Genomic DNA, 24,739 nt, shown 5'->3' with positions numbered 1-24,739 from the left:
TGTATATATAAATATATATATATATATTTAGTTTTTTTAAAAAACATAGAAATTCACTAAATTCACTGAAAAAAACAAAGGTTACAGGGACGTTATAGTTGGATTCTGAATTTCCTCGCACAAAAAACATAGAAATTCTGCAGTTATTGTTAACTCAAGTAGCTATAACTCACGCCCTAAGGTAACTATAACTTGCACCACCGTCATGCACAGTTTTCTCATCAATAATTTTATTGCAAATATGGTTTTGTACAAGTAAATTCAGAACTACAACGTCCCTGTAACCTTTTTTTTCTTAATTGAATTTATATTTATACACACACACACATATATGTGTGTGTTTGTATACTTACCGCAATGTAATGGTACTCCTGATGTAATGATCATACAGGGAGTGCAGAATTATTAGGCAAATGAGTATTTTGACCACATCATCCTCTTTATGCATGTTGTCTTACTCCAAGCTGTATAGGCTCGAAAGCCTACTACCAATTAAGCATATTAGGTGATGTGCATCTCTGTAATGAGAAGGGGTGTGGTCTAATGACATCAACACCCTATATCAGGTGTGCATAATTATTAGGCAACTTCCTTTCCTTTGGCAAAATGGGTCAAAAGAAGGACTTGACAGGCTCAGAAAAGTCCAAAATAGTGAGATATCTTGCAGAGGGATGCAGCACTCTTAAAATTGCAAAGCTTCTGAAGCGTGATCATCGAACAATCAAGCGTTTCATTCAAAATAGTCAACAGGGTCGCAAGAAGCGTGTGGAAAAACCAAGGCGCAAAATAACTGCCCATGAACTGAGAAAAGTCAAGCGTGCAGCTGCCACGATGCCACTTGCCACCAGTTTGGCCATATTTCAGAGCTGCAACATCACTGGAGTGCCCAAAAGCACAAGGTGTGCAATACTCAGAGACATGGCCAAGGTAAGAAAGGCTGAAAGACGACCACCACTGAACAAGACACACAAGCTGAAACGTCAAGACTGGGCCAAGAAATATCTCAAGACTGATTTTTCTAAGGTTTTATGGACTGATGAAATGAGAGTGAGTCTTGATGGGCCAGATGGATGGGCCCGTGGCTGGATTGGTAAAGGGCAGAGAGCTCTAGTCCGACTCAGACGCCAGCAAGGTGGAGGTGGAGTACTGGTTTGGGCTGGTATCATCAAAGATGAGCTTGGGGGGCCTTTTCGGGTTGAGGATGGAGTCAAGCTCAACTCCCAGTCCTACTGCCAGTTCCTGGAAGACACCTTCTTCAAGCAGTGGTACAGGAAGAAGTCTGCATCCTTCAAGAAAAACATGATTTTCATGCAGGACAATGCTCCATCACACGCATCCAAGTACTCCACAGCGTGGCTGGCAAGAAAGGGTATAAAAGAAGGAAATCTAATGACATGGCCTCCTTGTTCACCTGATCTGAACCCCATTGAGAACCTGTGGTCCATCATCAAATGTGAGATTTACAAGGAGGGAAAACAGTACACCTCTCTGAACAGTGTCTGGGAGGCTGTGGTTGCTGCTGCACGCAATGTTGATGGTGAACAGATCAAAACACTGACAGAATCCATGGATGGCAGGCTTTTGAGTGTCCTTGCAAAGAAAGGTGGCTATATTGGTCACTGATTTGTTTTTGTTTTGTTTTTGAATGTCAGAAATGTATATTTGTGAATGTTGAGATGTTATATTGGTTTCACTGGTAATAATAAATAATTGAAATGGGTATATATTTTTTTTTGTTAAGTTGCCTAATAATTATGCACAGTAATAGTCACCTGCACACACAGATATCCCCCTAACATAGCTAAAACTAAAAACAAACTAAAAACTACTTCCAAAAATATTCAGCTTTGATATTAATGAGTTTTTTGGGTTCATTGAGAACATGGTTGTTGTTCAATAATAAAATTAATCCTCAAAAATACAACTTGCCTAATAATTCTGCACTCCCTGTAATGTAATGACTTCTGGTGTAAGTGAATGACATTTTAATTGCCAGTATCTGTTATAATTACTTTCGTTTACCTGGGATATTCTTGGGCCATAATGTAGCTGCACTCAAATTGAAGGACCAAGTATACACTTTTTGCTCTCGACTTTATCGGGCTACTGGGGTCAAGCGCTGAATCAGTGCACTTTAGTTGATATTTATTAAATGGAATTCCCAGGCAGTTATTTACTTTGGAACGAAAAAAACTTAACTGCATGTAAGTAAAATATTCAACATTAACTCATTAGGATGCACAGTGAAAACCATCGGGGCTTGGTACCTTCTTGGCACGAGGAGCAACTCCTCGAACATGTACAGCACCTAGGCCCTAGGAATCCAGTTAAAAAAAAAAGTTTTTCTCATTCTCGCTCTTTCTCCCCCCTCTTCCCCGCAATGTTAAGCAGTGGTGGAACTTCAAAGGGATTTGGTTAAGGTCGGAAGCGTATGGGCTGAAGTGTTGCTCAATGAAACAAAGTGGTCAGGCAAATGGATGCAATGTTTCAACATTTCTAACTAATCCTTCTGATTCTCTGAGTTAATATAAGTGATTGCAGATAGCTTTTCTTCTAGGGATTTGAGGAATGCAAACTCCTCTCAGACCCAAAAAAAAACAACCCAACCATGTTGTTCCAAGGGATCTAAGGGGTGGAATAGAGGTGACCCAGTGTCTGATCACCTGTGTCCGATTGAGGGAACTTAGTTAAATCACCCCATTTCAGAGTCCATTAGACTCCAAGGTGAGGACAGTGACCACTTAGGGAGCCCAAATTACTTGGTGTCCCTTATATGACTCTACAGTGGTGTAGAAACTTGTATTTAAGAGCTTTATGTTCCTTTCAAGATTTTCCAGTGGTGCGAGAACCCACACCTAACACCAGAGGGCCCAGTGGCAACAGGTCTTAAAAAAGAGGATATTGAACAGCAATTCACCTAGTGAGATCTCCAACACAATAGCAGCTGGGAAGCTGGATCCAGTGGTTCTGGAATCTAATCTAGTGGTGAAATGTTGATTTTTCCAAACCCCCAAGTATTCAGAGGAGAAAAGTACAAACACCTAATGGTTACAGAAGGGAGTACCAGAACAGTTCCACCCTTCAAGATGTGAAAAAGGAGTGGGGCAGCTCCTCAGACAAGGTGTAATTTTGTTGGTTCATGGGCAACTGTCTGGGGTGACATGGCTCAGTCCATTGAGTTACCCTCCCCAAGCCTGTTATTCCATTCAACTGGAGCTTGGCTGACTTTGACAGATTTGGTCTCTCTGCAGTGTAGAAACTTGTCAGAGGAACGTAGGTCTCTCTTCTCTCTACAGGCCCAGGAATAAGCTAGATCTGCAGGCTCTTTTGAGATTTAGGCCTCTTCTGGAGAAGTGGATGCTCAGCAGAGATTTCTCTCCTGGCTCTCCAGAAGGTTCTCTCCTGGTGCATAAGACGGTCCCAGTGTGCTCTTCCAGTCCTGTTGGAGCATTCTTTTTGATTCTGTCCTTCGCAAGACTGTTTTAGTCTGACTCAAGTGGATATAGACAGAGGGGTATTAGTTTCCTGCAGGAATGGGGATCTGAAACTGAGGTACTTTAAAGAGGAGTAGGGTGGTTATCACTTCTTCCCTTAAGCGCACATAGTATTAGCGAGAGGGACAAGATGTGAATATGTGGGCTGGCATGCCCAACAATGCCATCTCTATAATGTTGGCCCATTTGCCACAAATGAAGCCCACACACTCTATATTTGACACATAATTTCTGCATATAGGTCGCAACCATGAGGGAAGTGAATGATCTAAGTTGTGGACAACTGTTCAGAACTTTACCTGATGGTGTCAGTAGGCAGCTCACACATAGAAGTACTGGTAAAATGGCCTTTGCCACTCACTTCTTATTACGCTGCCTCTTGTCAGTTTCACATGGCCGAGATGAGGCAGTACATATGTTAACAAAATAGTGATTGGGCCCCCCCCTGACATCTTAGCCTAGCTCTAAAGTCTCCAGTCATTCAGACTGTAAAACCTCCAGAGACCTTGCAGGATTGTTGAGCCCACTAGAGAAAAACACTTGCAGCTTTCCAGAACCACGCAAGGGCAAGGTATAGCAATTTCACAAAGCCATGCAGAGTAACTGGACAGAACTGAGCTATAATTATTAGAGCATTTTCAACACATTGATACATCATTTTCTCATGAGTCTCAAAGTTGTTCTGCATGTGAAGGTGACATTGAGAAGGAAATCCCATTAAGCTTCAGATAACACAATTGTGAAGGGTCTTTCTCAGACGAACTAAAACATCATGTTCGAAAACCTTTAGAATATAATGAGAGCTATGAGTCAAGTAGCTTACTCTCTAGGCAACCCATGTCCAAAAGTTTCCAGTCATCAAAAAGCATGATTAGAGGTCAATGCTTTATTACGGCCCTCTACTGACCACCCACAATTTCCAAAAGTCCTGCATTTTCAGTCAAGCACTAATCTATATTACATGGTTAGCTTTTTGCACGAAGCAAGACCATGGGTTTGGAGTTAATGTAGTTCTTGTTCAGTAGAGCTTGTGGCATTATAGAAACTCTCAAGAATTTATGTTCTGCATTGCAGGCACAGAAGGACTTCCACCTGATATGATGTGAAACCATTAATCACAATATCAACTCTCAATATATCGCAACAAAGTGAGGGATCACAGTTAGTTGTTGGTGATGGACAGTCACTAAATGATGGTATTTTAGGAACATACTTGACAAGTGTTGCATTAACTTTTACTCTGGAAAGTGGAGAATCTTTTTCACTTGCGCTTCGGATATACTGCACATGTAAAAATTGAATAGTTTTCCTTCAGGATTCCTTTTATCTTTTTGTCAAACAATATCATGGTCATAATCAGCATACAGATCCCTCTTAACTTTTATTCCTCCTTTGCAGCCCAAGTCTTAAGATGATTTATTTGGATTGCTTTGGGGAAGACTAGAGTAAAATGGGTGTTAGCGGCATAATTCTGTTTACTGCTATGTCTAGATAATCTTCAGAAAATGTGGTCGATCGTGCAGCGTTTGTTGGATTCTGATGGGATAGTCTAAAAATTCTAGTATTTGCTCTGCCTCCAGTGGCTCCACCGTCTAAGTAGAGCCCTTTCCCTGGCTCCTCTGAACTCCTGACCCCTGTCAGGAGTTTGAGGCCCTCCTCTACCTGCAGGCTTCTGCCTGCGCCTCATCCCTGGTGTCTAGTGGGAGAGCTCTGCTTTCCTACTAGGCTACCTTACGCCTCTCTCCTTCTTTTGCTTTGCTTTGCTCTGCTCCACTACTGTCCCTTAGTGCACCTTTACCTTGTTTCTCTCTCACTCTGCTCTCTCTCTCACTTACTCACTCTCCTCCTCTCTCTCTCCCCCACCGCTGCTGCCCCTGCGGCCCGCCCCTTTTCGGCTCCACCCCCTATTTCATGACATTTTTCATCCCCCTCCCGCCTCCCAGCTTTCCTCTCCTCCCCACACCTCCCTACTTAATGGCGGCCAAAGGCAAGCCCGTCTGTTCCGTGACTGCGCACAGCACCAGAACTCCTGGCTCCCATTTCCCCCCCCCCCCTCCCCCCCCACCGCCGCCGCCACTCACGTCTTCGCTACAACGCCGCCACCCTCTGCGCCCTCAACACCGGCCGCTCTCCCGCCTGCCTTCAAGCCTCCCCGCAGACCAACTGCGGACCCTTCTCCTACCGGAACTGCACATTCACCAGCCTCCACACCATCGACACACCCACCAAGGCAGGTCGCAACCATCTCAGATGTATCCTCCTCAACACACGCTCTGTCCACAAGCACACAGTAGAGCTATGGAATCTACTCGACTCATCCTCCCCAGACGTCACCTTCCTGACCGAGACCTGTATGAACCCCTCTTCAGCGCCTGACATTGCCATAGCTATCCCGGACGGCTACAAGATCACCCGCAGGGACCGCTCCAACAAACCAGGAGGAGGCATCGCCATCATCCACAAGAACACCCTCAGGATCACGACAAACACCGAAGACACCCTCAGCACTGCCAAACTCCTGCACTTCCAAATCCACACTGACCCAAACACCACCCTTCGAGGGACCCTCGTCTACAGGCCCCCCCGGCCCACGACAGCAGTTCAGCGACTTCATTACCGACATCATCAGCACGCACGTTCTCGCATCCACTGACTATATACTCCTCTGAGAGTAAAACTTCCACCAACGACAACAACACAGCCACCCTGCTCGACAACCCCTCCAACCTCGACAGAAAGGCCTTCTGGTTTACTGCCGACCTCCACGAATCTAAGCAAAGCTGGCGAAGACTGGAAATAAAGTGCCGCTAAGATCAGACTCTGGACAACCACACAGCCTTAAAAAACGCCATTCGCAGACACCACTAACTCATCCGAGCCGCCAAAAAAACCACCTTGAAAGACCGAATCCACAACAACACACACAGCCACAAGGAGCTCTTCAACATGGTAAAGGAACTCTCCAATCCCAGCTCCAACGTCAATGACATCTTGCCATCCCAATACCTCTGGTACTCCCTAGCCTCCTACTTCCACTGCAAGATTGCAGACATCCACAACAGCTTAAGCACCCAGACACTCACTCCCCGCGCAACCACCAACACCACAGATCCAACCTCCTGCTCTCCTGGACCTCCATCTACGACAACAACACTATCGAAATCATGAACACCATCCCCTCTGGCTCTCCATATGACCCCTGCCCTCACCACATCGTCAACAAAGCAAAGCTCCGTCATCACACTCCAACTATGGAAGATTATCAACAGCTCCTTCGAGTCTGCCACCTTCCCCGAGAGCTGGAAACACGCCTAGATCAGCGCCCTCCTCAAAAAACCCAAGCAAGACCCAAAGGACCTCAAGAACGTCTGGCCTATCTCCCTGCTGCCGTTCCGGCAAAAGTCATAGAGAAGGCCGTCAACAGGCAACTAACCCGCTTCCTAGAGGAGAACCGCACAAATGGACCCTTCCCAATCCGGATTCCGTGGCAACCACAGCACCTGAACCGCCCTCATCGCCTCCACCGATGACATCAGAACCATACTGGATAGCAGCAAAACCGCGGCCTTCATCCTCCTGGACCTCTCGGCCGCGTTTCACACCGTCTGCCACCACACCCTATGCTCACGCCTCACCAGTGCTGGAATCCGTGACAGAGCCCTAGACTGGGTCACCTCATTTCTCACCGGCAGAACCCAGAGAGTCCACCTCCCCCCATTCCTCTCGGAGGCCACTGGAATCATCTGCGGCGTACCCTAGGATTCGTCCTTCAGCCCGATCCTCTTCAACTTCTACATGGCCCTGCTCACTAACATCCCACCTCAACATCCTCTTGTATGCTGACGACACCCAGCTGATCCTCTCCCTCACCAAGGACTCCACATAACCTACCTCCACAAAGGAATGAAGGCCATCGGCGAATGGATGAAAAGCAGCTGCCTCAAACTCAATTCGGACACGACGGAAGTCCTTAGCTTCGGCTCCACCCCCTCCGCATTGAATGACTCCTGGTGGCCTGCCACCCTCGGAACCGCTCCGACTCCCACCGACCACGCACGCAACCTAGGATTCATCTTGGACCCCTCACTTTCCATGTCACAGAAAGTCAGTGTCATCTCCTCCTCCTGCTTCAAAACCCTCCGCATGCTGCGGAAGATCTACAAATGGATACCCACCGAAACCAGAAGAACAGTCATCCAAGCTCTCGTAAGCAGAAAAATGGACTGCGGCAATGCCCTCTATGCAGGAACCACGGCCAAACTCCAGAAGAGGCTGTAACACTTCCAGAACGCCTCCACACGTCTCATCCTGGTCATCTCCGCCACTGCCACATCACAGACCACCTGAAAGACCTGCACTGGGTCCCAGTCAACAAGAGAATCACCTTCAAACTCCTCACCCATGGTCACAAAGCACTGCACAACACTGAACCAGAATACCTCAACAAACGACTCTCCTTCTACACCCCAACCCAGCATCTCAGCTCCGCTGGCCTCGCCTTCGCAACCGTCCCACGCGTCCGCAGAACTACAACCGGCGGTAGATCATTTTCACACCTAGCCGCCAAAAGATGGAACACTCTTCCCACGCACCTGAGCCAGACCAAAGACTTCCTTACCTTCAGGAAAGTTCTCAATACCTGGCTGTTCGAGCAGTAGCAGCACCTCACAACTGATGGGTATATAAGAGCCTAATTTATAATTTCGTCAACTCTCTAGAGGGATGCGAGTTATGAGCAATATTTTGAAAGAGAATAGTGTGTTAATTCCTTTAACATAAGGCTGATGTTATAAAAGCTCAGAGTTATGAGCTAATTTGTTTGGTGTTTCTAAAGCTGCAGCTGATGACTCATACTTTTTCTTTGTCATCTTATTATTGAAGCTAACTTTTTCAGGATTGCTTATTTTGCCTTTTTTCCCCTCGTCAGTTTAATGCCCAAGAAGCTCTGTTAAAATGGAATTTCTTATATAAATTTCCATTGACTAGTTCTTGAAGGTTGACAGTGTTCTGTTCTGGGTGCACCACCACACCGGATTGTTTGGTGACCCCTAGTATATGCAACCACAGCCATACAAAAAGAGAGCTATCTTGTGAAAATAAAGTGATATATTATGACGTGTTTTATATTATCTTAATCTAAAACTGTTTTGGATTCTCCTTAGCTCGATGTTGGCTGACATTTCCCTTTTTCCTTGTGCAGACACCATTGGAAGTTGCACAGCAAGCCGTGGATGCTGATGTGCATTGTGTAGGTGTGAGTACACTAGCTGCAGGTCATAAAACACTGGTACCCGAACTTGTTAAAGAGCTGAGTGGTCTTGGACGTCCCGATATACTGGTAATTTGTGGAGGTGTTATACCGCCCCAGGTAATTCAGACAAAAAATGTTCTTTCATTATCATTCCTTTCTGTCAAAGTACAATGTCTGTTCCTATCCAGGAAAATGTACTGCATTAGTTACATTTGCATAATTTGCTAACACTAACAGGTTCAAAATACCAGCTTCAAGGTTGTCACAGTGCTGTGGGTTTCTTGGGGAACTGATGTGGATGTCTTTGTAAACTCCCGATCTTGGGATTCAGGGACCTTTGCATTAACCTTCTTTACACTCTAAATTACTGAGATTGTGGGAAAATCACTTTATCCATAAGACTCAAAATGCTAACGTGCATAATGAATTGTAATCATGTCTGATGTAAAACGTTATCGGGGATGATTCTGTCCGCAACACATGGTTCTGCTGCCTTACCTTTCTTTCCACATCAGTCTGGTTTCTCTAACCCACTTACAACCCTTTAATTGGAGTTAGTTCATCATATACCATGTTTCTTTAATACAGTTAAACAACATAGTTTTCAGCTGTGCTAAGAGAATCATGTTAACATTATTGTATCATCTTAAATCTCACTTCAGCTTTGCAGATCTTGTACTAGTAGAACTATTTTTGTGTTGAAAGAGCAATTTTGAGATCCTCCACTTACGTGCCTATCATTTACTATAATTATTTTGTATTTCTGAGGTAGATTGAGTAGTCGCCAACCCCCAAGATCTTTCCAAAATAGTTTTGGTCAAGAGCCTACCCGTAGTTTCATCAGTTTTCTTAATGTAACTGCACACCACCTCTTTAGCATCAGGAATATATTTGAGTTCCTGTTTCTAACTAACACTAAGCAAGCAATTATGATACTGGTGTTCTCTAGGACTAACTGTGCTTGTATTGTTATTTTTGTAACTCAAACTTGAGTACAGAATTGACAGTGCTTCCAAACGTCTGCTGCTGGGATCCTTTGTGGATTGAAATGGCCTGTTTAGAACACCCTGGCCCTTCCGCCCTTGTATTAGCTACACCTGTGCCACCTATAATGTTAAATGCACTTTGCATTATTAATCAGACAATTTAAAAGGTTGTCAAGTCATTTTAATCACTGTACATACTCATTGTTCACTGAGCCTTTCATCTACTTGGTTGAGTCCTACACTTAGAAGGAGCTTCACTGGACGACATGTTTTTCTGTAGTTGCAACTAACCTTGGGAACAACGTCCCTTGTATCTCAGATCAGTGGACGACAATGAAGACCTTTCCGTTCACTAAGTAATTAGCTACTACATGTTTTATATTAGTTTGGAGTTCAGGCTATTTCCGATGCAAAGTTGGACTTCCTGCAAGGTGTTGTGTGTTAACATAACTATGAATATCTCTTTTGCATTAGCACTTTACAAAAATCTACTTTACGACAAATGAATTTAATTTCCTCTGCTTAGTGTCAGTTGTGCAGATAAACATTTTTGTCTGTAAGACACTTTTGGCATGTTGCTAAAAAGGAGATTATTTACCTCTCTTTTGTCCTTTTCTCCTTTCTCAAATAGTTGTCAACCCTTCTGCTTCTTCTCAGGCAAACTGAGGCTGAAACGGCCTATGAACATAGATGCGATAGCAGTAAATTGTATTGAGGTCACTTATACTTCTGCATCCCTTTATGCATAATTGCCTGTATCGAGGTCGCTTCCAACTATGCATCCCTTTATGCATAAAACCTTCACTTCCCACTTCTCCTAATACCATTCATTCATCTAAGTTAAATTTTTTTGTGTAATGAGTAGTGACTGATTTTCCTTTAATAGACTTTTTAGATATTTTTTAACAAACCTGTGTAACTTTTAGGCTTCATTACATACTCTCTGCTTTGCATTACTCAGAGTACTTTGCTCCAAGCTAAAATTAGCTGTTCTCACTGTTCATGCGGCACTATAGTCTTAGTAATTTATTAATACATGTTAGACCTGAAAGCCTTAGGGTGGTCACCCTCAACTTTTTGCCTGCCTCCCTCAACTTTTTGGCACTGTTTCTGCTGGTTTTAGGACTCTGCGCACTTTACCATTGCTAACCAGTGCTAAAGTGCATTTGGTCTTTCCCTTAAAACATGGTGACATTGGCTTATATCCAATTGGCTTATTTAATTTAGTAAAGTCCCTAGTGAAAGTGCACTACATGTGCCCAGGGTCTGTTGATTAAATTCTACTAGTGGGCCTACAGCACTGATTGTGCCACCCACATACGTAGCCTAACCATGTCTCAGGCAGGCCATTGCAAGGCCTGTGTGTGAAGTTTCACTGCCGATTCGACTTGGCATTTAAAAGTACTTGCCAAGCCTTAAACACCCCTTTTTCTACATATATCACCCATAAGGTAGGCCCTAGGAAACCCATAGGACAGGGTGCTGTGTAGGGAAAAGGCAGGACATGTACCTGTGTAGTTTATATGTCCTGGTAGTGTAAAACTCCTAAATCCGTTTTACACTGCTGTGAGGCCTGCTCCTTTCATAGGCTAACATTAGGGCTACCCTCATATACTGTTTGAGTGGTAGATTGTGATCTGAAAGAAATAACAAGGTCATATTTACTATGGGCAGAATGGTAATATAAAATACTGCTGACTGGTGAAGTTGGATTTAATATTACTATTTTAGAAATGCCACTTTTAGTAAGTGCATAACAAACAATGAGGCAAATACCCTCTAACCCTTATGACCAGGGAAGTAACTGCAAATAGAATAATGGTCAATGCAAGGGGGAAGTAACTAGATTTCCGCTGTAATCCTATGACTAAAGTAATTCTATGTGTACAAACAATATGACATCAATACAAATTTATTACATTGTGTATTTCATTAAACATGTTATTCCAGACATAAGGTGTATATTTCTTTTGACATGTTATTCTAGACATAAAGTTTGCATTTGTCTGAATAGGTGCTCCTAGTCAAAGCAGTGAAGGTGAAAAAAAGTGCAAAGAAGTGAAGCTGATATATACACAGTATGTACAAAGGGTGGCTTTAGGAATATGATGGACTTCTAGTGGCTCCGTCAGTTCAGGAAGCTCTGAAGACGCATAAAAGTTCTTTATATTTCTATATTCCACACTCAAAGATATGTCAACGTTTCGACCCAGTTGCAGAAACAAATCAAAATTGGGTCATCATCAGGACAAGGAAATTCAAGTCGGTAGCACCCAAAATCCAGTGTGGGAATACAATCTGGTGGTCAGGGGCATCTTCATGTAATTGCTTTACTTTATGTCTAGAATAACTTGTTTAAAGAAATATACACCTTATGTCTGGAATAACACGTCTAATGAAATACACGATGTAATAAATTTGTATTGATGTCATATTGTTTGTACGCATAGAATTACTTTAGTCATAGGATGCTCTCCATGACCTTTGAGGAGCCCTGAAGGAATGGACCTGTTCTGTTTTGTAGCGATGGCAATAAAGTTGGCCCTGAGTGTCAGTTGGCTGACCTCCTGTGTGCCTACAGAGACACAAAAAACTGCAAGAGGCCTTTTCCTTAGAATTTCAAGTTGATGTGGCAACTGGGACATCGACTGGTCTAGCCTCTGCTGATGGCCTCTGCCCGGCACCCTGAGGGTCTTTAAGGACTTCCCTGAGATCTTAGGGGGCTGAAACGTATACTCCACTGGTTTCTTGGGTACAAGGAAAATGTTTGGAAACTTTTTAAAACTGTTGCTCCAGTTTCAAACATCAGAGTGAATTTCAGATTAACTTCCCTGAAAGGCTCCAGCATCTCTGGCAAAAAAAATAATAAGTCCCCTTTTCAGATTTGGGACTAAGAACCTTTTTCAAACAAAAACCTCAAAAACTCAACAGCGTTAGCGAGGCCAACCCCTGGCAGGTACCTGACTGGCTGTTCCACGCAAGTAGCTTTCATTTCAGATTTGTTTAGCAGGGAGACAAACTTTACTTTAAGAAAAAAATGGCAAAGTCTCTTTGAAACTCAGACTTCCAGATTTTCAGTGCGACAAGTCCACTTGATGTATCTGACAATGGCACAAGTGCACTCAGCCTCAAACCACGTATAGGTCCCTGACTACCGCTTGAATAGACAAATATTGGTGCAGTCTGCTTTTTGGCACTATTATCACTTAAATCTTGAAACATTCATGTCTCAGTTTGTCTTATTGTATTTTTGTTGTTGTGGTCTTATTTTGCTCATAATATTTTTCTCTTTATGTAAAAAAAAAAAAATTGTTTTATATAATATTTTATGTGATTTTATTCCTACTACCTATGCACAGTGTGTACTTTACACATTGCCTTTAATTTAAGCCTGACTACCTTGTGTCATTTTACCCGGGTTTGATCGCAGGTTTATTTAATTAAATTTGTGTTACATCTAGCAGGTGGGGGCCTCATCCTTTGAGATGGACACCTCCCACCCCACACAATAATCTACTTTCCTACACTGAGTATTTAGTAGCCTTTTCTGTCATCTCGTATTTTCATCCAGCAAGATTTGCTATTTTTGTTTTTTGCTTACTTTAAAAAATAAATATTTGTATTCAAAATCTGCCTTTTGCCTAATATTTGGTAGAGTACATAAGTAAGTTTTGTCTTCTATAAGAATAATATTGCATTGTTAACACATCCTTTTTAACTTCGGTTTACAAGTCTATTTCTCTCTACAGCCAGTGCACACTTACTGTGTATTTGAGTTTGTGTTTAGTGTTCTGTTATTTACTCTGTAAGGTAGTTATGATGTCCTTCTTGATTACTGGCTTAAAAGAATAAAGCATTTACCTTTAGATTATGTGTGTAGTGTCTCATATTCATCCATGTACCTGCTCATAAATCCAACCATTGAGTCATCCTTGCATTTACCCTAGCATACAACTACAAATACAGACACATTTTAACGTAAAAAGAGCCAGAACTATTGGTTTTGGTCAATGTGTGTTGTAAGTACCATCTGTAGTCTCATGTTGAATCAATATGCTGTTGATTTGCAGGTCTACTAACGATTCATACACACTGAAATAACAATGATCTTTCTATTTTGTTTTTATCAGGACTATGATTTTCTTTTTTCCTCTGGTGTCTCAAGTATATTTGGCCCAGGAACACGTATTCCAAAAGCAGCTGTCCAAGTAATCGATGATATTGAAAAATGGCTGGATAAAAAACAACAATCAGTGTAGCGTTAAGTTAATGAAACATCTCTCAATATTTCACTGATATATGAACAATGTGTCACCAGGCTTATGATTGGACAAAGAAAATCCTCTATAACGATCCGCATGCAAGTAATGAGTAATGTGTATGTGCTTCTGGAGAGATAAGTGTTCTTTAACTTGGTAGTCTGAGACTGAGAGAATTTTATACTTGTGTATTAATGTAATTAAACATTGTGACAACATTTTCTAAATGAATATTAAGTTCCTTAAATAAAATGTAAATATTTGTAATTTACTTTTGTTTTGTGTATTTATTGTCAGCAAACACAATTCCTCAGTCTTTTAATGTTAAGTAGCATAATTTCGACTATATGACAATTTTACAACCGTAATTGTATCTTGTATATCTCCTAATGAGACTGCTACAGCATTGTGGCTGGTCAGGGAATTATTCCAAAAAGTTATTTTAAAATTCAAATGTGTTCGTGCTCGGGCTATTGCCCGAGAACTTAACGTTCACTGCTCACTCACTGCTCAGTTTGAAGTCTGGCTTCACAGCACTCGTGCCTCCAGGACCTATTGTTACCAATTCTTTAAAATACACATGCAGTGGCATTTGGCAGCTCCTAGAGAAGTAGGTATTTCCCACCTCATGCAATTGGCCGTTAGATGTACCATTCCGCTTCCCATTGAGAGCGTGCATTGCAGTGCATGATGTATTATTTAAATGAGCACCTAATCATGACACAATGACTGCTTTATCTGATGTGCATGCTATACATAAAATAATAATTATTTAAAATAATTTAGTCAGAACTCAAAATGCAAGCCATCCAAAGCTTGTGTTTTTGCTGACTGTTGTGAACCAGCTTCAAAGTCAGGTTTGATGTTCTTATGATGTGATGTTGGACTACTTCTTTATTTTGGTTCTTTAACTTGAATTTCTTTATGAAAAGAGTTGTGTCAATCAGTTGTGCTCTGGTATCAAGACAGTACAATACTTTTTAGGCAGCCAGCAAAGTGTTAACATAGACCAGTTCTAAAATTCATTGGTAGAGAATAACAGTTCATTACATAAAATCTTACACTTTTATGTATACTATAGTGTGTATACATTTTACTAAGGTGTATAGTCAAGAAACAAGAAGAACTGGTGTGTAACCTAGGTTGGCTTCCAGGCCGGTCCTCAAGACTGAAGATGTGGTCAGATGGTTTCATTTGGATTTTGATCCTTGTCTGCCAGAAACAAAGGATACTGAATAGATCAATTTTGTGTCAATAGCAATATTTTCCTCATTCTGGAAAGCGGCAATTTGAAATAGTATGACTCAGCATTTCTAGTGTCATGCCCAATAAAATGCGCATAATTCTCTGCTTATGTTTTGAGACTCCCCACAAGTGGTGTCGAACAGTGTTCCCACTGTGTGTAATTATAAACTAATCTTGAGGTACTAGCTCGGTGCAGAAAGTAATGTCCATAGTGGTGATAACAGAACATTTTTCCCATAATTCGCTGTGTTCATATCCATGTCTTCACTTTCAAATACAGTATAATATTCAATCTCAGAAAGTATAGAATCAACTGTTTTAACATCCAAGTCATCAGAAACAATCCCAGGTGTAATAAACATGTGTGGAATTCGAATGACTCAGTAGGTCCATATATGTTAAATGGTACTTTATTACACACAATCCCATCAGGAATCGAAACTGCTGGAATTTTCACAAGGGACAAGTCTCTTCGGACCTTATGGGAAGATAGGTAAGGTGTCAAAACCTCATTCACCGGCTCAACAGCAGATTGTTTAGTAAGATAATGATCATTTATCAAAAGGAAGAAGACAATAATAAAACCAATCCAAAGCAGAAAGGCAAGCAATGTCAATAGTATCCACGTATAGTGCCATGAATAAATTAAATAATTGTTTTTCAGCCACATATACAGCTTATGTGTCTTTGATACAGTCTCAGTTGTAGAAGCAGAGGAGTCAAAAGATAAGTTGTCAATGTCGATTAAATAACCAGAAGCAGTCTGTGCAAAGACAGGATAAGGTGCAAAGCTGGTGGATGGACCCAGTTGTGGTGGTTCATAGTAGACAATGTCATATGTCTGTGTCGAATTGGAGTAGTAACGTTCCACATCTCAGACAGGAATCAGCAGAAGCTCATTCTCCGCCCTCCCCATGCTCGAAGAGGCAATTGTAGCATCAGTGCTGGAAGAAACGTTACTGCTTGTAGAGGTATATCATGTCAGGTAGTGAGAGGGGAACAGGTAAACCCCGGAGGACCTCTGGGTCGACTGTGCAGGATCATCCACATGGTGCAATTTGACATTGTCAATGGAAACAAATCTGTTCTCTCCGGAACAAGGCAGTCGGTAGTATGATGCCCGTTCTTGTGCAGTGTTTTTCCAGGACGGGAACCGGTCCTCTGTAGGATGGGCCAAATTCCTTTTCACACACCAGATCCCGTACTTTTGTTGGCAAATCCCTTATTCTCAATGTGGAGGCACAGGCAGATTAATTATTATCACAAAATTGTTGCAGCTCCTGTAAAACAGTGACACATTCATTTATGTCAAATGGTGTGTCTGCTGCCACCGCGCCAGACCCATCAAGATTAGGGACATACATAGGTATCCTAAAAAGGACCTCATATGGGGTGCGACCTACCAAGGACCTTTTGGGCAGATTATTTAGTGCTTTCTTGACCCCATAAAGGTGATGAAGCCAACCACGGCCTGATCCTAACATTCTTGCTGTTAAGGACTGCTTTAAGTCTTAGTTCTTCCTCTCCCAAAGCTGTTTCCCTTGGGAGAATATTGGAGTTGAATACACATCCTCCCCATGGTGTCCCTGAATGCCTTAGAGGGAATGTCAGGGCCCTAGTCTGAGTGGAATGCTGCAACTGCATATGTAACAATAAAGACAAGCAAATCTTTAGTATTAGACAGAGTGTCAGCCGACGGTTGTGGCCATACCCACGGTAATCGAGAACAAGAATCAGCAGCAACTAAAATTTACTTTTATGCACTATCAGGTTGTAAGGGACCACAGTGGTCCAGGTACACACATTGTAGTGGTTTGTTGGAAATTAGGAGTGATATCTGCAGAGGGCATTTGATGGTGGCCTGGGTCAGGAGCTTGAGTTGGCATCTCTTTTGGACCAGGAGCCAGAGGAGGTCTTTCAGGTGATGGATGATGTGGGCTCTCTTGGGTAGGTGGAGGATCAGTCTGGCGGCTACATTCTGGATCAACTGGAGTCTTTGCATGAGTTCGGTGGAGGTGCCTGCATATAGAGTGTTGCCCTAATCCAGTCGTCTGGTGATGAGAGCGTGTGCCACTAGATGTTTGTTGAGGTCATCATCTGGGAGATAAATATAATCTGCTAAGATAATGCCTTAGGATCAATCTCATGTAGTATTGCTGTTACTCATGGGTCCATTTTAGTTAGTCGCTTGGGCACAGTGATAGCTTAGCTTAGGCTTGTGCCTGTGCCCTTTTACCTACATATTATGCTCCGTATCCCTGTATTCATTTTATTTCTGCTTCTTTTAGTGACAATGTTTTTTACTTCATTATCAGCCACTATTCTGTGAATGCGTCATTATCAGTGCTATGGATGACATACTTTGCATCATGTTCCGTTCCTCCGATTCACAAGAATGGAATGCGAGGCACACAGAATAATTTTTTATACTGTCAGCCCCTAGACTGTGTAAACAGTCCAGCGCTTAGGTACATATTCGCATCAGGCTTTTGTGCATGAACATAAACTTGTCCCCTATAAAAACATCTTGTAGGACAAAGGGCATTAGAGGGGGTTCCAGCCAGAGTTTCCATCCATGCTACATGTCAGTTTTATGAGAACAATATGGGGTGTGACTGTAGGGGAAAACACAAAGGCGCTCAAGGATTGTGTAGGGCACAGCATATGAAGAAGATGCACTCACAGGGGACAACACCCAATCCCCTAACAAGTTTACAAAGTAAACAATAACAGAACAAAAAACATACGTGAGGCACTCATACCAAAATAAACACACTATTTGAAAGAAAACAAAGTAGGGTAGTGAATGTCATGAACATTATATATACTCCAAATTGTTGTTTGCAGTCCAAAGGATAGATCAATATGCAGTTCTTGATGTATACTCCAGTCTTTGTAATTTGATTCATAAAAAAACTCTGTACTCCATAACGTGATGAGAATTCCTCAATTGGATACATCATATTCATGTAGTATTGCAAATGCACTCTCTGGTACTCCGTTGATCATGACATTCACTACCCAATTTCGTTTTCTTTCAAATAGTGTGTTTATTTTGGTGTGAGTGCCTCACATATGTTTTCAACATGTCGGTTTTAGGCTGACCTCAGCCTTTATGTCACCACGGATCCTGATCTGGAGACTGGCAGCCTGACCTTGTACCAAGGTAACGGGTGGGGTGCACTTTTAATGGACACTGTACAGACAGATTTGGCTTACATCACCATGCTCTCGTTCAGGTGCTAGAGGTTAAGCTTTTAGGTAGGAAATGTATACTCGTGTCATGACAATATGTAGGGGTTGTTTATATTTACATCTCTAATTTCCAGAATACTGATTTTGTTATCCTTCATTATCCTAATCATTGCAGCTCATGCATTTTATCGTAGATTGCAGTCTTTTCAATAAATGTATTAAAAACTGTCCTGCATCTCTCTTCTAGCCTATATGTGTAAGAGACTTGTAGGGGAAGAGAAAAGGGTAAGTCTTGTTTCACCATGATTTCCCTGAGATGTCTCCAGCGTTCCATGCGCAAGGCTGCCACAAATCACCTTTACTGTTTGGGTGAGGTTCTGCTAGAGAACCGGGAGGGTTGGGCTGACAGCTGCCAACTGGTGCAGAAGTGACTGAAGTCGCCTGCAAGCAGAAGTGCTGCCGTCCCCAAAATCAGCAGTCTTGTTGCTAAGCGGGAGTCCTTATGACATGACGCCACCAATGATGGTGCAAGCACTAATTTTACAAGTCTCCTGAATATCTCTGTCTCACACACACTGATGGCACCCTAAGTACCATCACACGGAGACATCTGTGGTTTTAGTGACAATCCTCTTCAGCTTCATCGGGAGTACCTATCTAGGATTAGGTTGTTCAAGCTTGAACCATAAAAGGATTTTTCCCCCCGTTGGTGTACAACCCTAACAAGTATTCTCAAAAGTGGCAAATGCTATAAATATGAGGGATAACTGTAGACATCCGCTCATGCAGTTTCTTTTAGCCCATGGTTTAACAGAAGAAGGCAGGGATGTCACATTCGCCGTGGAAGCCTACAACGCATATAGGACAGAAATATTTTACTCCTGGGTCAACTTTCCTGAAACAGATGCAAATACAGAAACATTTCATGCATCCAGAATAGCATATGTACCACATCACTACCAAGCTTACCAATACTTAGAGATATCTCTCTCTTATCAAGAACATCAAAACCTGTTCAATGGCTCCCTTCCACATGTAATACAACCCGCAAGATTAGGCCCTTCTCGGAGTGATGGACCAACGTGGTCAACACTTAGCACATACACACCTCATCCCAATGTGCATGCTATGCAAGTAGCTGACATACGTACACTTTACAATGAGCTAGTAGCAATATATTGACGAGTAACACAATTTGTGATGCAGACTTTGAACACCACCCTAGCAAGGGCTGCTCCAGCTGCTCATCAATTGGCCATTCTGGAAATTAATACACAAACAGTCCACCCAATAATGTAGGTTGTTCACAGAAGGGGAGGAGAATCAGTTCTGGGCTGCTCAAAAAACAAATCAGCTGGAAGCATTGTTCCCCCATACAGGACCCTAAGACAAACACAGAATTCTCTCCATGTGCTTGCCGTTTGGCATGGTCCCCTCAATAGAGGACTGTAACATTTGGGATTCAATTTTTGCTGCAATCTACACTATCATGTATGGTACCCCGACACTTTCCAATTTACCAGAAGTGTTATAACAAATTCAAGATGAACACGGGTCGCCCCTGGCCTGGATTTGGGGATGAAACTGATGCACAATTTTGACAGTGTCCTCAATTATTTTAAGTAACCTTAAACGGAAAGCAGCAGCATTGGCCATACACCAACGGCTCAGAGAGGTTCCTCAATAGGAACAGGAGTTTGAGCTGCCAAAGATTATTTCTGAAACATATACTAGTATAGGACAGGGTACCAGTCCCTAAGGAAGGTATTAAATAAGCACAAGAGGGTTCTAAAAAACGCTAGGACACAATAAAGCTAGAAGTCAGCGAGGAGAATCTCCACAACCAGACACCTCTGAGAGAAGATATAATCTCCGAAATAGAGAAACTTTAAAAACTGATGATAGATACCAATATACTGATACACGTTCTTCTCGTTCCTTCCAGGAAACACTCAGACAAACGGATTGAGAGAGTGGGACGGTCTTAAACACGAAGTGACTGTACAAAGCTGAAGAAGGACTTACAACGTTGCTCAGCAGCTTATGTTATAAAAAAGGCCAAAACCCCTCAACATAAACCACAATTTAAAACAAGCATTTGCAATGCAATGGGTCTCGCATTTGCTTGAGTTAGAGCTATAGGCGTTGTAAACTCCTAACCGGACTTTTCTTGCCACACAAACTGAAAATTAAAGGTGAAACAGATTCAGATAAGCAAGCCGATTCACAGCTCCATGGCCACCATGAGCATCATCGCAAAGGAGAGACACAAAAGGAAAAAGAATTTCACTCACAGTCAAACTTATCGGCAAAAGTGCAATTAGACATGTAACAGGGGCGATGGACAAGGTGGTAAAAAAACCTCCCCAAGGAGGGACAAACATAAACCATTTACCAGTGTCATCAAAAGGATTTTTGAAGTGCAAGCACATGAACGAGTGGCAGTGATGGGCGTGAAGTAGGCGTTGTTAAAAGCCCGGATACATACCAACACGTCTGAAAAGCCGCGCTTGCAAGCTGCTACAGAAAACCTAACAAATATACTGAAACTTTGTTTTGGTCATTCACCTTCAGGTAACTACATATAAAACGATGCCCAAATTGCATTTAAAATAAATACAAGTTAAGTAAATCAGTGGGAAATTAATTATCTACATTATGAAACCTCTATTGGTCATTGCACTGCAGAGGTCTGTGTCTGTAATCAAACAGCCACGGAACTGAACCCTAGTTGGTGCAGCAGAGACTAGAGACTTGTATATGATTGGTGCTACGAGGTCTCAGTCTGTGACATAAAGCACTGTGAATATGAAAGTCAATATTCTATTCATGCATTATACATACTAGATGATAGACAGCTATAAAATGAGCAAAAAGGTTTAAGATAAAAAGGGCTTCCAAAATATAGATTTTAGTAATACCCAGAGTACACACAGTGCAATTTTTATAACTGTTCTTTAAAAGCACACATTCACAGCTCATGTAGTAACTTCCTTGCAAAACCACTTAAAAATAATAAATCTCTGTTATCAATGAGCCTCAAGTTATTCCATCAATTAAAGACAATACCAGCTTTACATTTGTAGATTAACCAGTTGGGCACATTTACATTTCTTTCAGGCAAGCAGATACCCTGGCAGGAAGGCTGGTTTAGTTGTCTGCCCCTCCCTTGGTTTCACAGCACAGGAGACTCACTGCCTTTCACTTCAATTGAAACTTTTCAAATCTAGGTATTAATCATTCTGTGTCAGGTATTATTTTCATTAAAAAAAGTAGGGGACCTTTCTTAAATTGAAAAAAGTATGGGCACATTGGGCCCCTCAGGTCCCGCCCACTTCGACCATTGATTAGACCAGGTTGGGTATCGTAACGTAATTTAAAAATGTAAGACTGCACGATTTCTGTTTATTTTAGAGACTTATGTAAGAAAAGATCAAACAAAGTTCACAAAGGTCACAATGTTTTGGGAAGATCTTGCAAGACTTACCTTGTACAGATCTGTGCAGGAACCCAGCAGCAAAGGCCTTCGGGGACATTGACTTTTTGGTAGTCAAAACAGCCACCAGACAATGCAGACTGGGCAAAAAAGCAGTTACTCTTTAAACTGCGCAGATAGGCCTACATCGTGCGCAGAGAGGCCTACAGTTCTAGATTTGTTAATAAGTGCAGACTCCAAATCCCAGCAGCTCACGAGTCCACCTAGCGTTGAAACTGACAGACACGGGCAGACTCGGTTTACAATTTAGAGATGTGTCAGCCATGTTTAAACCATAGAAATTGACAGACATGGGCAGACTCGGTTTACAATTCAGAGATGTGTCAACCATGTTTAAACTAATGGTAACAGGATTGTACTACTTTCAATCTTCAGAAATGTAAGTAAAGCCCATATAAATGCAATTTGGATGTGTTCTGCTGCTTGAGTCACTTCACACACTGTTGTTATTCAAGAAGTTGAATAAACTTGGAAAGAAGTGCACTGCATGTGGAGCAGCGTGTGCCGGGGCCTTAAAATAATGATTCTGTAATGTACATTGCTTTGTTCCTTTTGTTTTTGTTTTCCTGTCTGGTTGCACAACCTCCTAGGGAGGCTTGAAAGATGTGTTACAGGAGCCAACGTATTTGCAATGTAAACTCTGCAGTTGTGGGAGGCATGGAGGGCTGAGAACGGCAGTAAAAGCCCTGCTGAGTCTTAGAAGACCAGACCACCCTGCCTAAGGACTCACCAGATTCACAGGAGGTACATAATTAGTCACTTTAGGCTGTGCGGAGACTGATGGGATATTCTTAATCCTATTAAGCACGAGGCTAAAACTCCAGTGAGAGAGATTCTCACACAACTTGAGTACCAGGGAGTAATTCAGGCCTGTGTCTCTGCAATGAATAATCCACTATACCTTGTTGCCAAACCGGATAGTTCATATAAAATAGTCTTAGATAACAGACACTTAAACGGTCACACACTCACCTATGCAATACAAAACGCTCACAGCACAGCACAAATTATCAACATGGTGCGCAAAAAATACAAAACAACCTTGGGTATTTCCAATGTTTTTTTTCCTGCCAAAATCTAGCGCCTGAAAGTCGGGATCTTAGCACCTTTAGCTCATTAGGCTTAAGGTGGTGCTTTTGTCGATTACACAAGGGTATAAGAACAGCCTTGGGTTGTTTTAAGCCCAAGGGATTTTACTACATAAAATTGCAGGGAGCGATCCCTTGGGCAAGGGTTGCTCCACCTGGGCAGCAAAATATTTCTTCTGTGTTTCTTTCCACGGGGGGCTAGTTTGGCCCTTCCTGTGAAACCCACTAGACAACAGGGATTTTTACTGAATGTAATTGAGGGGAGTGACCCCTTGGGCCAGGGTCACTCCCTTGAGGGTATATTTTATATTTGTGTTTCGGCCCTCCCGTGGGGTTAGTTTGCGCTTTTATTTGGTTGATCTGCCCCCCCCAGGGTCAAAACTCACTAAATGCGAGGGATTTTACATAATGAAATTGCAGGGAGGAACCCCTTGGGAAAGGTTTGCTCTCCTTGGGGAATAAAGTTTTTTTGTATTTCCACCCCCCCCTTCTCTGGAGGGCACATCGTCCGTTTTTAGGATAGTGTGCCCTTTGATGGGGTGGCGGGCGCCCACTAGACACCAGAGAATAATTTTGTGAAGGGGACCCACCCCTTTTGGGAGCCTTTTTTTGTTTTTTTTCTTTAATAATCCAACCCAAAGGCCACTACACTCCAGACATTATGTTTTAAGGGTTGATTTTTTGTCTTTTTTGAGCAGTTGGGCCTCAGGGTCGGTGATGACAATTCAGTCACCTGGGAATGAGGTTATGCATATGGTGTGGCTCTTCTTCTGGGGTAAGGTTTATTTCCATCAGGTGTCTTTTTTTGTCTTTGTCACACCTTCTTTCTATATGTTATCATTTTTATTTAAGCCTTAATTTTCATTTCTTTTTATTGTAGAGCTAATCATTTCCTTTGTCTTGTTGGTAAATCCTGTTTGCGGGAGCTGCTTTGGCAGATCTGTAGCTTGTGGCGGGCAAGCAACTCATTTTGTAATCTTTTCATCTGTTTATTCTTGGCCTGTTTGTATACTTTTTTAACTGCTGTACTAATGTTTGAATCTTTAGTTTTTTGTGTGATTGTCTTTCAGAGTAACTTATGGATTTGTACATGTTCTTCACTTCCTTGTTATGTGTGTATTTTTTTTTTGTTTTTTTCCTTTCCAGTCGGGCTTTTATGGTCCTTGCTGTGCCTGTGCAGAGTAGGTGCAGTTGATCCTCAGCCTTGCTGTCTCTCGCAAGTCAGTGGTATTTTATTTGAATATGTAGGTCTTTGTGTGCTTTGTATGGATTGAAATTACTTCCAAATAACTACATGACAGTAGTTTTACTTTCTGTTTGATGAAGCCACTGTTTGTTTATTATTTATTTTAAACAGTATTGGTATTGTTGGCTTATTTTTTGTGTTACTTTTAGTAGTAAGGATTATGGCTAACCATAGGTTGACCACTTCGCTCAGAAGGTTGTTGGTTTTCTTTTCAGATCTTTCTCTGATCATGGTTCGAAGACTGACTCTGCATCTGAGGCAGTGGAGGAAATCAAAGATTCTGGCAGTGAATTTTCTCTCTGAGAGGATTCATCTGATGATGAAACCGTTCTCTGTGCGGAGGAAGTCCCTCTTTTAGAGAGGGACACTGATGTGCCAGTAGTGCAGCAAGAGGAATCTGGATTGCAGCCTGGGCCTGAAAGGCTTTCCATTGGAACTGCTGAACTCTGGTTTGCTCCAAACAAGGTGCAGCCTGCCCT

At 42.2% G+C, this 24,739-nt stretch overlaps 1 protein-coding gene across 4 annotated transcripts in view; it reads left to right on the top strand.

The window, feature by feature from the left end:
- The window catches only part of MMUT (methylmalonyl-CoA mutase), a 197,334-nt gene extending 183,073 nt beyond the window's left edge, over positions 1-14,261 (top strand). For all 4 annotated transcript variants that reach the window (XM_069236109.1, XM_069236112.1, XM_069236111.1 and 1 more), the window contains exons 12-13: positions 8,695-8,862; positions 13,862-14,261. In XM_069236109.1, the coding sequence (XP_069092210.1) occupies positions 8,695-8,862; positions 13,862-13,990 (297 nt within the window). In that variant the 3' untranslated portion in view covers positions 13,991-14,261. The remainder of the gene's footprint in view (positions 1-8,694; positions 8,863-13,861) is intronic.
- Positions 14,262-24,739: the final 10,478 nt, after the last annotated feature.

The sequence above is a fragment of the Pleurodeles waltl genome, chromosome 5 (assembly GCF_031143425.1).
Source record: "Pleurodeles waltl isolate 20211129_DDA chromosome 5, aPleWal1.hap1.20221129, whole genome shotgun sequence".
In the NCBI taxonomy this organism is placed as follows: Eukaryota; Metazoa; Chordata; class Amphibia; order Caudata; family Salamandridae; genus Pleurodeles; species Pleurodeles waltl.
Note: the sequence above shows the minus strand (reverse complement) of the source record. Positions and strands in the feature narration are given on the sequence as shown.